This window comes from Lacerta agilis, chromosome 1, assembly GCF_009819535.1.
Source record: "Lacerta agilis isolate rLacAgi1 chromosome 1, rLacAgi1.pri, whole genome shotgun sequence".
Taxonomy (NCBI): Eukaryota; Metazoa; Chordata; class Lepidosauria; order Squamata; family Lacertidae; genus Lacerta; species Lacerta agilis.
Window position 1 is genome coordinate 71,898,507 of NC_046312.1, and position 14,585 is coordinate 71,913,091.

The 14,585-nt window shown below is 42.3% G+C and overlaps 1 protein-coding gene across 1 annotated transcript in view; it reads right to left on the reverse strand.

The window, feature by feature from the left end:
* Positions 1–14,585, reverse strand: part of KCNQ1 (potassium voltage-gated channel subfamily Q member 1) — a 276,868-nt gene that overhangs the window by 236,383 nt on the left and 25,900 nt on the right. Inside the window, 1 exon segment of the mRNA XM_033173022.1 lies at positions 873–963. Within this exon segment, the coding sequence (XP_033028913.1) occupies positions 873–963 (91 nt within the window).

Here is a 14,585-nt window from a genome sequence, read left to right on the forward strand (position 1 = left end):
GTGACAAGGTGAGCTCCCATTGCTCGGTCCCAGCTCCTGCCCATCTAGCAGTTTGAAAGCACATCAAAAGTGCAAGTAGATAAATAGGTACCGCTCCTGCGGGAAGGTAAACGGCATTTCCGTGTGCAGCTCTGGTTCGCCAGAAGCGGCTTTGTCATGCTGGCCACATGACCCTGAAGCTGTACGTTGGCTACCTCCGCCAGTAATGCGAGATGAGCACCGCAACCCCAGAGTCGGACACGACTGGACCTAATGGTCAGGGGTCCCTATATATATATATATATATATATATATATATATATATATATATAATCAATAAGTGACAAAGAAAAAAGAAAGAAAAGAAAACCAATACTGTACAAGCATAGTGAACTGCGTCTGAAAGACATAAAGACTGCGCCCGCCCCCCAATTATAAATATGAACATGAACTCTGAAAGCTGACTCGCTGGAAAACGAAGGCTAAGGTTTTGCCAACATTAACTATTAATGCACGTATAATAGGGAATTCCCAACACACAAAACAACTGCAAGACTAATTGTTCAAAGAATGGCAAGTCGAATTAAATATAAATGCTGGCTTGCCCACCCCAAGAAATTAAGTCAGGTAATGCAATGCCAGTTAACTCCTACCAAAGTGCTAGTAAGAAACAGAGGAGAGCAAGGACTGCTTATGATGCTATTAAGAAGCATATTCGGAAATTGTGTTATGAACAAAAGAAACCAAAAATACCACCATAAATTAATATAAAAAACAAGAGAGGGCTGGCATGTACACATTACTGAAAGTCACATTTTCAAAGTAATTCAACAGCAAGCAGACACAAGCATTGTTCCTAAGATGATATATAAAGCAAATATCCATTGGCATACCATCCAAAATAATGTTCCTGTGGCAAGAGCTGCATACTGATCAATCGTGGAAAGCACACTGAATATAAGGCAGACCAGCACTATGAGGAAACTGGAAAAAAAAGAAACAAGAAAAATTAAAATCACTAAAGTATTTTGTTAGAAAGCTAGTATTAAGGCAAAAAAAAAAAAACTAAACAGCAAGCATAATTTTGTAAAAAGGCTATCCATACTCCAATATTGAATTGTCCATGAATGGGGAGAGAATGGGAAAGAGGTCTGTAGTTGCTCATTTTGGAGTAGAGGCCTGATGCTAACACCATGGCCATTTTTGCTGAACTAGAGAGCAGTGCAGAGTTTGGACAGAATTTCATAATCCATAAGAAATAGGTTGATGCTGTGTCAAAGCCTGACCCACAATTTTTCCTTTCCCTTTTTCCTCTTCCAAGAAAGAAGCTTCCATTTTCCTGCCTCACTCAGGGCACTTGGAATTTCTGTAGATTTTGAGCTCACCTTACTGTTGTCAGACTGAAGAAATGTTTCCCCACCCCTGCTGTAAGTGTTTTTTGTAGCAGCCCGCAGCCTACCTGGTTGCCTACACTTCCTGATCTGGAAAACCTCTATGGGAGGAGTTACTTCCTGATGCTTTCATCCTGGGTCCTGGGCTTAGCAACAAGACTGCAGAGTGCAGAGCACTGGTGAGATGGTTTGTGGTATGAAAGAAAGGACACTCACAAACACCCCTCAGCCACCTCAAAAGTAAGGTAAGTGCAACAAAAAAAAAAAAACCCTCTACACCCCGCCCATGAGAATTTCATATTGGCTTTCTACCAAATTGAAGGACAGAGCGGGAACTAGGGACCATGTATTAAGCTTTTGCAACAGCAGTTGCAAGACTTTAAAACGTTAAAAATGATTTCATGTACTGGTATTTTGCTTTCATCCATGTCCACACAAGTACAAATTCATATTGCAGCACTTCTCTCGCCCTTGCATATCTGAGATGCAGGTAACACACAGGCTGTGAAGTAGCAGCAGCTGACATGGTATTGCCAATTCAACCAGCTGCAACAGCTCCTCTCTGGGAGCCATAAGCCCAACACACATTGGGCCAACATTGAGCTGCTCATCAGACACAGTTGCACATGACCAACCATGTAAAAACAGAAAACCCCACTATTTCATGCAGTAGGTTTGTGGTAAATTAAGACTTAGCATTTAAAAAGTCATCACATTCAATCAGTGTGTGCTCATTATGCCCCAATTCTGCCATCTTTCTGCTATTATTTGTGAAGAATAAAAGAATTACTGTGCATGTCAAACAGTAGATATCCTTTCCCCCCCAATTCTGAACTGGATTTCCTGAAACAGCACTGAACAATGCAATAATATTTGTTCTTTTTAAGAAAACAAGACGCACAAACAGGATACTTGTGTGTGTGCGTGTGCGTGCCAGGAAAAAGCTGAAATTATTAATTTGAAACATGCAGCGCCCATATTCTCATATTAATTATTTAATTTTATAACCTCAACTATTTGACAGAAATATTTTTCCCAAAGCCATCTCCCCCAGAGAACAATTGTTTTCTAGATACATGTTTGCATAATTGGTGTCCACATTGTTAGATGTCCTTCTGCAGGCAATAGTGTCTTCTACTTATGAAAGGACTGTTTTACACTTTTTGCTAGTGCTCAATATGAAAGTGAAACTAAAACTAGAAATATTCTGCTTCCGTAAGTTTGTAAAAACTATTGCAAAACGGAAGAATGAGGACAGCAATGGAACGTACATATTTCAGCACGATATGAACTCTTGCACAAGTTCACATTTACAAAAAAAAGCACTAGCAGCTCTTTTCCTTCTTCTAATGGCTTTTTGGATCCTGTTTAATGCATATTAATTTTAAAGATTTCTAAACAAAGAGGAAATTGATTTGCTTAAAAGTGCAAACATGCATCCATGTTACACTACTAAATATAACAAAAAAATGAAGGTGTCTAGAAAGCAACATTTATGGATCATAACACAAATAAAATGGGCAGCATCAAGAATTGCTTTCACGTTAAGGTAAAATCACATCTCAGATATCTGAATTTGGTTGTTGCTCCTCCCCCTCAAGAAAGTGAGCTATGAAGACCCTTTATGAATTCAAGAGCTGATATAGCAGCTATTAACTGTTAAGCCAAGTAGGAAACTGACCACCAGATGGCAACATCTCAAAGCATAAGACAACTTTCTTCATCAATCAAAATAATACAGAAACACATTTTTTTTGCCAGCTGACACATTTCTAATGCCCATCTACTCCAGACCCAGAAAAGAAAGATCCAGTAACTATGATAACCTAATGGAAACAAATTATCCTGCATTGCTTCCAAAAGGAGAGTCCAGATCTTAATTTTTCTATCACCCAATTGACATTTGGTGACCAATAATTTAGACATCTAAGAATGATGTGTTCCCAGAATTAGAAAATATATCTGCAGCACACAATTTAAATGAACAGCCACATATCTATGGGCCAATTCCAATATCACACCAAGCATACTGATGTTAAAGAAGGTTTGGGAAAGAAGCAGTTTATATCATGTGCACCATGTTTTTACAACTTGGTTTCAAAACCTTCTTTATAAACGGAAGCAACTTGGAAACTGAAGTACACAAATGCTTAAAAATTGTAATCTCTTTATTTTATGGACAAGAGCTACAGGAAGTCAGAGGATTCACTTACAGCAGCCTTCAGCTGCAGTACCCAGAATATACAACGAATTGTTTCGCATGTCTTTCGGATGCATGTTGCAATTTTGTTTAGCTACATATAATTATGTATTTTATATCTATAAAAATATGTCTGTTCAATGAGACACTTTCTCATGTATCTCTGTTGTTAAATTAGAAATTGATTGGCATTTTTAAAATACTTGCAGCACCTTGCAACCTGCTCTGCGTGTAAAGCTGGCAGAATGTATATTACTTGTGTGATACATACTTTTTGATCAATCGGGCTCAGCGATCTATCCCTCCCATAAACTTTAAAATGTCTAGCATATCCCACTTTGCTAGTGCATTTATCATTCTTCCCTATTTTACATAGCAACACACACCCCTCATTGGGGGTCCATTTCGGTAGTTCCAAAAACATCTGCATACAGAATTGCCCAGAAATACTGCTTGATGATTAGCTTCTGTATTCTGTTGGCATAGCAAGGCCCAATCTGATAGCCCTTTTCCTCCAGTATGGGAATGTGTCCTGAATGTTTTACTGTATCCTAAATGTTTTCTCTGAAGTAGTTCTCTATATTATATCCCCACCCCACATAAAAAGACTTCCTGTGAACAAGGGACAACCAGTAAATGAAAAGGGTAGCACCAATAAAAGTGAAAGACACACACACTGTGACAAAAAGCATACGATATTTGGTTGATTATTTAAAAAAAACAACCACCTGCTATTTTAAAAAGAGATAGGGAGCAGTGTGCGTAAGTAATCCAAGGCTGTGTTACTAGTAAAACGAGTTTATCAGAAGTGACACAATGCAGCTGATTTCAGGGCTCCAGCAAACCATTATTCTACTTTGTGCTGTATTTCATTGTACAATTATTTCACAGCAAGTGAGGTCAAAAGTGCTTTCTTACTTGAACATTTAATTATCTTGACGGCTATTTGTAAACAGCTGTTCAAAATGCCAACATTATATAGTGGTGGTTTAAGTAAAATATCCCCCAGATCTTTCCTCGCACAGAAGGGTATTATCTCAATTAGAACATTAAGCAGAAACCACAGCCCAGAGATTACAACCCCTGCACCACCTCTGAGAGGCTGCATATTTCTGGAGTTTTTCCAGATTTATGGCCAATGCAAATTTGAACATCACACAAATCAAGAGGGTGGATGCTATGTCCAGCAAGAACATGCAGCTGCAAGATCTGCAGACCAAGCAATTAACTTGAGGATCACGTTGTTTAAAAGTTGAGAGGACAGGCACACATTTCTCCAGGTTGGTTTCTCCCCATGCAATAGTTGAAAATAGAGTACACAATACTTGCTCCTAGCATATTTGTGGCACATAATAAGTACTCAGAAAGTGATTTATTTAAAAATGCTTCTTTGCATCTGTGAACACCTTTGGTCAAGGCTGCATTGTAAGCAAACTTCTAGGTTTCTGAAGACATTTTATTTATGTATAAGATTCTCCATTTTCCTGTAGATTCAAAATATTGCTCGTGTCCATTCAAATACCAGCTGAAGGGCACTTAAAGGATTCTTGAAATGAAAAAAGTACCCATATGAAATTGCTATTTAGCAGTACAGGCAGAAGAGCAAATGGTGTTGCTTTGGCATCTATATAAAACAAGGTAACACCTGTCACTCTGCTTCATAATATACACAGTGACCAATTTGTCCAACTTCAATATGTGTGATTATGACAGGGAACAAACATCAGTTTCTGGACCCAATACTACTAGACAGCAGTGCACAACAGTGTGGATGCCTGTACTAGGAGAATACTTGTGAAAGCCTAATATTCATTCTGCTCTGTATCCAATGACATACTGAGAACCTGCTTAATGTCTGCAAAGTGCTGCATGGTTCTCTGGTGAAAAACAAAAGCTAAGCTGTGGTGTCTTTATGACATCACTTACAAATGGGGGTCAAGTACTATTCTCCAATTTCTGGACAGAGAGTACAGCCTTGTCTAGGGTTCATTCATATTGCATGGTGCATAAGCAGCATCTTAAGACACCAGGGCAGTTCAGCTGCTAATCAATTAAAAAGGTAGGCTTTTTAAGGTTAAGTCTTTTTTCCAAATTTTATAAAGTGCCATACATATATGCAACACTGTTTTAAAATGCGGAATAGAGAATAGCGCTGAAGCAAAACACTTCGCAAGAGTTATTTTCCACAGGCTGACGCTACACAAGTTGCCAGCATGTTTTATTATAACCACTCCCTCTTCTCCCTTTTACTTCTAGTAAAAGGCAAAAATGGCACAAAGGTTTCAGCGGTCACAGAAAGAAGTGAACTTCACTAAATGCAGGTTGGACAATGGCAGCACATTCAAACCTGATTATCTCTTACAACAAGAGCTAAGTCTAAACACAAAAGACAACTTAACTGCCCACACATGATGGCCAAATTCAGCCTATACTAAAAGACTGAAATAATAAGAAACTTCTAGTGTCATTCTGCTACAGAAAACTTGCACCTATGCAAACAAATTCTACTCTTTTTCCCCCCAGCATACATGTGGAGGAGGAGAAAATCAACATATTGAGCCATTGCCAAATGGAAAGCTATTATGGTGGGGAAGCGAAACTCGATGAAAGAATGGAGAAAGCTAACAAAGGAATCAAAGGAGAAAATAATTTGGTGATGGAGCTTCAAGGAACTGTTGCGAACCTAAAATGCATTTTCAAAGAATCACAGAATTGGGAGTTTCTGAGGGGGAGAGTGGGGAGCAGTGGTGCTTAACTCTTTCCCTGTTAGCCACATTCCTGCTCAAAGTCACTTATCAGTTACTGTACTTTTCATCCCACAGGGGATAGTGAATGCTGTGACATCTGCCTGAGTATTAAATATTGTACCTTCACCTAGGGCCAGCCCAAGGTATTTTGCTGCTTGAGGCAGAACAGAAAATGATGTCCCACTGCCACTAATACCACCTGAGGCAATTAGAGGCAGCCCAGGGAAGCCCTGGCACACTGAAGGTGGCATGGGAGAAAAAAAGCCGGAGAGGAGTAGTTGGGGGGTTAGCAGTGGCAGTGGTGGCAGCCCCACACTTCCTAGGCAGCAGCAAGCAGTGTGCTCATGGGCCTTCTGAGAAGTGGAGGAGTAGGAAGAGGCAACCAGATGTCTCCAAGGTGGTGGTGGCTCCGCCTCCTATCCATAGCCAAAGGAGGAGCAGCGAAGGCATGCAACTGCCTCAGTGAGGCTAATGGGCCGTCCGGACCTCCCTTCACCTGTGCTCTACCTGTTTGTTTGTAAATAAAGGCTAATATTACAAAATAGCAGTAAGCCTCCAGTGACCTCATTCGAAGGGAAACCAAACCCAGATAAGTGCTGCTCCTCTGGAGCATCACACAGAGAATTGGGGTGCACCTACTTAACAATACAGAGACATCAACAAACCAATTACACTGGCATTCGTTTCTGAAACAATACTAGAATACGCATCTGTGCATGTGCTAAATTAGTGCTCGATAGCAATCATGGGCTGGATGTAGGCCAATAAACTGAAGCTTAATCCAAACAAGACTGAGATGCTGTTTGTGGGTAGTTCCTTTGACCAGCTGAGTGGTGTGCAGCCTACTGTAGATGGAGCCACACTCCCTCTGAAGGAGCAGTTTCATAGCTAGGGGGTTCTTCCGGATCCGTTGCTGTCACCTGAGGCACAGGTCATCTCAGTGGTGCAAAATACATCATCATAGGTTATGGCACAACTACAACCCTCTCTGGACAGGGTTAACTTGACTACAATCATCTATGCTTTGGTAACCTCAACATTGAGCTATCGCAATGCATTTTACACTGGGCTGTCTTTGATAACTGTTCAGAAGCTTCAATTAGTACAGAATGTAGATGTGCAACTGCTGACAGGTTCAAAGTGAACATGCCACTTAACACCATTTCTGTTACAACTACGCTGCCTGCCTGTATGCTTCTGAGTCCAATTCAAAGTGATGGTTTTGCCTTACAGCTCAGGACCCCAACATTCTAGAATGCCTCCCCTGATATGAATATACCCAGACCCTTAGAGCTTCTTCTGGGGCTCTTTTCCAGATTTCCAGCTCTAAGGGAGGCTCAGAGGGTGGGGACAAAGGAAAGTGAGGTCCCCACTCTCAAGGTCTGCCTGGTGCCTTCACCGACATCTTTCATTAACAATCTTAGGATTTTCTCCAGGCTTTTGATAGACCAAGATCATGCTGTTTAGTCATTGGTGTGCTGCCAGAGCTTCCAGTGGCTGTAACGGGGGTTGTTTTGTTCTGTTTTTATGGTATAATTTATATTCATATTCTGAATGTGTTGTAAGTCACTTGGAGACCTTTGGGTAACAAGTGACTAAAAGTCAAATAAAGAAACAAATAAATAATAGCAGCTGTCAACCTGAAGATGATTTTTCTGCTCCATCAGGTCAATGGCTGTGTTTGATGGTCAATGTAATGCACTATGTGGGTTGCTGTTTTTTAATAACAAATGTGGAACATCTTCACTCACTCACTCACTCACTCACTCACTCTTTCTCTCTCTTGGGGTTAAAATATGAGTCTTGTTTCACATTTCTCTTTTCCCAATAAATGAAAAATTTACCATGAAAGACTCTTGAAGCCTTCAGTACAGAGGTTTTCAACCAGTGTGCTGTGGCATGCTGGGGTGCCTTGAATGATGGTCAGGGGTGCCCTCTTTCCTTCCCACCCTCCTCTGATGCCCTCTCATGCTTCTGCCTCCCAAAGGTGTGTACAGCTGTTTGTTGCAGCAGTCCTGGCTACAAGCTCCACAGGTGAGTCGTGCCTCTAGGGCTGGGAAGGGGGTGCTGGTTGCCAGGAGCTGAGGCAGTCTCGGAATAAGCAAGCAAGCAGGCAAGGGAGCGCAGTCAGCCAGTCCGCCAGCCCTTGCTGTTGGGAATGGACAGACAAGTCCCAGGTCCCTGTGGGGTAGTGTAAGGAGGCACCTCTCTTTGAGGGGGGGCACCTCAGAGACCAGGGGCAGCTGCAGTGGGTCCCCAGAGGACTCCCAAGGAGAGGAGAGAGAAGAAGAGGCTGAGGAAACTCTTCACAAGGGAGGTTGTTCAAGAAAGGGTGAGAGGCTGACAGCTCTGCAGGCAAGGGGTGACATAACTGGGCTCCAGCCTCACCCACAGTCACAAACTCTGAAATGGTTGACAGTCCATGCAGTTTATGTTCTGAGTAGGTTTCATGAATTGAAAGAGCACACATATTAAGCCCATTTAAGAAGTTTGTGGATGAGGAAGGCATTGCTAACCTGCCCCTGGACAATCAAATTGTCATGTGCATGCTGTCAGCAAAGACAAGATACCAGTTTCAGTCTGAGTTCAAAGACCCCGACATTAAGCTACTACTTCAGAGTGTATATTTAGATAGTGTTGAGAGAATGTATTGAAATGTATCAAGAACAAATGTCTGAACAACACATGTCATTGATGTAAACTAATTATGCTTCAAGATATTAACTTTCCCAGCTATTCCTGCAGGTTTCCAAAATATGCAAAATGTTAATATCCAAATCAGCTGTTAAGACTATAGCAGATCATAGATCAATAATGTCAGAAGCAAGCATATCAAGGCTATGCCTGCACAAGCTGTCACTTGGCATCCTTGTATTAAAGCTGGGGCTCAACTAAGTTGTTGCAGGTGCAGAACAAGGTCTAGTTGTGCAACAGGACTTTCCCCCTTGCCTCACTACATGAACCCTAAAGTCCTCCTCGGCGGGGGGAGGCATGCATTCTTAACCTTCTGGAGCTTCTTCTGTGCTCTCTGCCTTGCTTACTGGCACTAGTTCTGTGATGCTCTCACAAGATCTCATGGAGGCTGTGCAAGTTCCTGTGAGATTTTGCCCAACTACCCCCAGACTTCCAGAGCTGATGTGCTGAAAGGGCCTTGGCCAGTGAGCAAGGCAGAGTGCTTGAAAACTCTTTTGTGCACTGGGAAAACCCTGTGTGCATTTAATTAGCACAATCTAATCCAGCTGGCCTTCAACTGCACTAGGTTGAAACTGCACAAGTTAAATGTCCATAAGATGCGACCGTACAAATAGCAACAACCTATACACAGCCTCTCTTCTGCCAGGCCAACAGTAAGGGCCACACAATAAGGCTGCTATTGCAAAAGGTTCAATGTGTGTCTGCTTAACGTATATTTAAGCTGTGCTTATCACTGACATTAATTTTTTGCATCATATTGCCATTCAACTTCCACCTTACAGTTCTCTCCGTTATATGCCTGCCAACTGAGATTTCACTTCATACATCTGGCAAAGCTTATCATAACAGATTTGCTGGTCTTGAAAAAAGAGACATCACACATACTTTTGTAAACCAAGAAATCTTTAATAAAAAAATATGTTTAAGGAGCAACAAGGTTCTTTAATTGTTTTTGCTACAAGAGGTTAACACAACTACCCCCCAGAAATGTCTATGGCAAGAATGGAGTTGTAATTCAAGTTACAACTAGACAACTCCATAGTGCTCAGGAGGCAACCACGGAGAACAAGCAGGAGAAGGGTTCACCCCCATGCAAGAACAATGATCCCACCACAGAATACTCCTTACAACCTGAGCTGGAGGACCTCCCTTCCATTCTACTACCTAGAACATTTCCTTGGCCTCATCCCAGGACCAGGGACACTAGCAAATAATGGTACCAGCATCTGGGATACTGCTGTTGCAGCATTCAAGGCAGCAGGAGAGGGCGGAAGCATGGCACAGCGTTTTTCATTATAATTCAGTTCAAAGAAGAATTTGGGGTGGAGACGGGAGCTCCACCCCAAATGCATATGGAGGCAAACATGAAATGTTCAGCAATTTCATATTCTGAATCAAATAGTTACAGATTTCAGTAATATCACCCATGCCATTAAATGGACACCCATGTGGTAAATAGCCATTTCCTTTGTGCATTAACCTTTTGTATAACAAGCTAAGGTTGTGTTCTCCTCTTTGTCCTGAAAAAGATTGGCAGCAAGTTTGGAAAGTTACATAGCCAGTAACTTTCAGAACAGCAAGATAAATGATAAGGTGCAGCTGACAATATGACATAGCAATATAGTACTGTATTAAATTTCTCTTCTTTGAGAGAAGAAAAGGCTAAGGCAGAGCTTTCCAAACCTTTCATGTTGGTAACACACTTTTTAGACATGCATCATTTTGAGCCATGGTAATTCAGTTTTAAAAGCAAACCGGAGGTTAGACTAACCCCTTTCCAGCCCCAGGAAGAGTGTGGGGATCATTCACATGACACACATGACACACATGACACACATGACACACATGACACACCTACACACTGAAGCTGACACGCTAATGTGTCATGGCACACAGTTTGGAAAGCTCTGGGCTAAGGAGTAAGCCCTGCACAAATTCAGAGTGGAATCCCAAGATGGTTGGATGGCCCCTTGTACGCCTCCTTCTGGCAACTCCTGCAGCCCAACTGGTGCGAAATGTATTGCTCTGCGTTCCTTTGGGCCACCATAGCGAATCCATACACACTGCCCAGGCTTGCACCCCAGAGACGTCACTTCAGTGGTGCTAACACAGCAAAAACAATGAAAGAGGCAGCAGTTATGAGTTACCGCTCTTGGTAGCCACAGCGAGCAACGTGATTCTCCAGTGGTTTGACTTTGTCCCTGGAGGCACACTCCACTGTCTTTCAAGACAGAGGGATGCCAACAAATTTCCCTTCCACACAAAGGCCAACGTCAGATGATCAGATACTTAGAGGCAAGTGTGGCAATTTGCCAGGTGATAGTATTAGTGCAATGCTGTGGCATGCTTCAGACACAGTATTATGCATTTTACATAATTATGCCAAATGGAAGGGATGGATTATTTAAACAACAACAGCTTTACCCCTTAATATTAACAGAAAGTTCATCAGTTGGGAAAGGGTCATGGCTCAATGGTAGAGCATATGCCTTGTATGCAGAAGGTCCCAGGTTCAATCCCCAGCATCTCTAGGCAGGGCTAGGAGATATTCTGGTCTGAAACCCTAGAGATTTGCTCTTTAACTGGTGAATTGGGAACCACTAGTGAGTAACACTTATTTAACTTATATGCAGAATTCATCATGCGAAAGGCTGGACTGGATGAATCCCCAACCGGAATTAAGATTGCCGGAAAAAATATCAACAACCTCAGATATGCTGATGATACTACCTTGATGGCAGAAAGTGAGGAAGAATTAAAGAACCTTTTAATGAGGGTGAAAGAAGAGAGCGCAAAATATGGTCTGAAGCTCAACATCAAAAAAACTAAGATCATGGCCACTGGTCCCATCACCTCCTGGCAAATAGAAGGGGAAGAAATGGAGGCAGTGAGAGATTTCACTTTCTTGGGTTCCATGATCACTGCAGATGGTGACAGCAGTCACGAAATTAGAAGACGCCTGCTTCTTGGGAGAAAAGCAATGACAAACCTAGACAGCATCTTAAAAAGCAAAGACATCACCTTGCCGACAAAGGTCCGTATAGTTAAAGCTATGGTTTTCCCAGTAGTAATGTACGGAAGTGAGAGCTGGACCATAAAGAAGGCTGATCGCCGTCGAATTGATGCTTTTGAATTATGGTGCTGGAGGAGACTCTTGAGAGTCCCATGGACTGCAAGAAGATCAAACCTATCCATTCTCAAAGAAATCAGCCCTGAGTACTCACTAGAAGGACAGATCCTGAAGTTGAGGCTCCAGTACTTTGGCCACCTCATGAGAAGAGAAGAATCCCTAGAAAAGACCCTGATGTTGGGAAAGATGGAGGGCACAAGGAGAAGGGGACGACAGAGGATGAGATGGTTGGACAGTGTTCTCGAAGCTACTAACATGAGTTTGGCCAAACTGCGGGAGGCAGTGAAGGATAGGCGTGCCTGGCGTGCTCTGGTCCATGGGGTCACGAAGAGTCGGACACGACTGAACGACTGAACAACAACAACAGTGAGTAACAACCTGATCCAAAGTGGGTTGCAACAGGAAAGAGAATCAGTACCACCATGCAAATATATGGCAAAATGAATGTTTGGGTTAAAAGTGGGTTCCAGGGTCTGAAAAGTTTGAAGATACCTAGTGAGCTATATGGACCAATACTGAGCTATATAGACCAATGGTCTGACTCAGTAAAGACAGCTTCCTAGTTGCCACTACCGTGGTTTTTGTCAAGTTACCCAGCAATCTTTAGTAACAATCCATTTCGTAACTTAGGTGTCCTGTGGTTTCATGGTTCTACATAGAAGCCCAAAGTTACACCTGATCCCCTTTTTCAAACAATGGTACTATACCTCCCCACACTGTTAGTTACCATAGCATGTTTCTGCTGTAAGACCAATATATTTTTGTGTCTGAGATGGTCAGTCCAAATGGCTCCCCTCTCTATTCAAGAAAAAACCCATGGTAAAATCAGCTGACAATTTGTGTCTCTTTTCAGAGCTCAGCATCTGCTGACAAAGACAGGTTTCCCCTCTTCTAACTCAAGGCAGAGGTAAACCTTAAGCTTTAGTTCACAATAACATAAGAAGCGTCCTGCTGAATTAGAAGGAGGCTCATCTGGTCCAGTGTTCCATCTACCAGCTGCCTATGGGGGAAGCCTCACTAACAGGGCATTAGTACGATAGCACTCTACAGCTCATGTTGCTCAGTTCACTCACTGTTGACTTCTCAAGTGAATTCAGTGGGAATGTTTGGGACAAGAATCAGCACAAACTAAACTGCCCAAGCTGCAGTGGCTTGCGAATCTCCTAATGGAATGCTTTAAGCCCATTACAACACTGTCTAGAAATGTTTCCTTTTATAAATGTGCTTATTTGTATCAATGGTATACTGCAAAAAAGTAAACTTCTTTTGCATGTGCCAGAACAGGATTCTAATGGGATTCTAATATTATACCATTATAACATCCCAACCTTTTTCTGAACAGAAATGTTATGCCAAAATAGAAGTCTCAGCTAATTAAAATACACACATAGCGGGAACTTTAGCAAGATGAAATATTAATGTCTGCGGCATGTTATATCTCTATCTCCCGCTGCTATTTCTTTCTTGTTGTAAGATATGGGCAGTACAGTGCAATCATGTATTGCTGGGGCCCAGACATGTTATGAGGCACCCTGCCAAGAGTCAACACTATTATCTTGATTCTCATGCAAGACATGTCCCCAGGGAACTCAGAGATGGCACACAATGCCTCTGACCTTGCCCGGCCATGAGAGTGTTTTAACTCTTTTTAATACTGAATTTTAAGCTGTTGTAACTCACTCTGGGCTCTGCTGGAGAAGGGCAAGTAACAAATTTAACCACCACCATCATCCTACCCAGCCCACCTTGGAAAAGGGCCATGGTGCATTCTGATTTTTAATTTGTGCCTGATGGATTGCAGTCTTTAAAAATAATAATATTAAAGCTTTTTTTATAATACAACAAACTAAAAGAAACTAATCTAAATAGAAAAAAGAAAATGCAGAGTCCTCTCTGAAAATTAGCTATTAATTCTCACTTCACACAGAAAGTGGTGGACCCTCCTAGCTCTCACCTAGGAGCTTTTCTTTCTTTTCCCAGTCTCTAACCCTGGGAGGTCTTCCCTTTCCCACCTCTCACTCAGGATCTGGGTCCTTCCACTAACCATCCACCAACTTCATGTGTGTGAGATCCTTGGACCCTTGCAGTATTTTGTTACTTAAATTAAACACCACCATGGCTTCAATGCTGCTGCTGCTGCTGCTGCTACTACTACTAACCTTATATATAATAGGATTACAAGTATGTCGCCACACCAACTGCAGCATAGGAATAGAACAGCAGGTGGGCAGCTCATGAGGGCAGGCGAGTTAGCAAGCCGGCAGCTCAGCTGAGCGGCATGGATGGTGAGTGGGCCCATGCAAACCACAGACTGAGGAATAGTCAGGACAGAGCAGGGCAGCCCCCCACAACCATCCTGCTCTGCTGTCGCTGCACACCTCACACCAAGGAGACCGAAGAGGAGGGAAGCAGCAGCAGAGCAGGACTACTGCTATGGAGCTGCC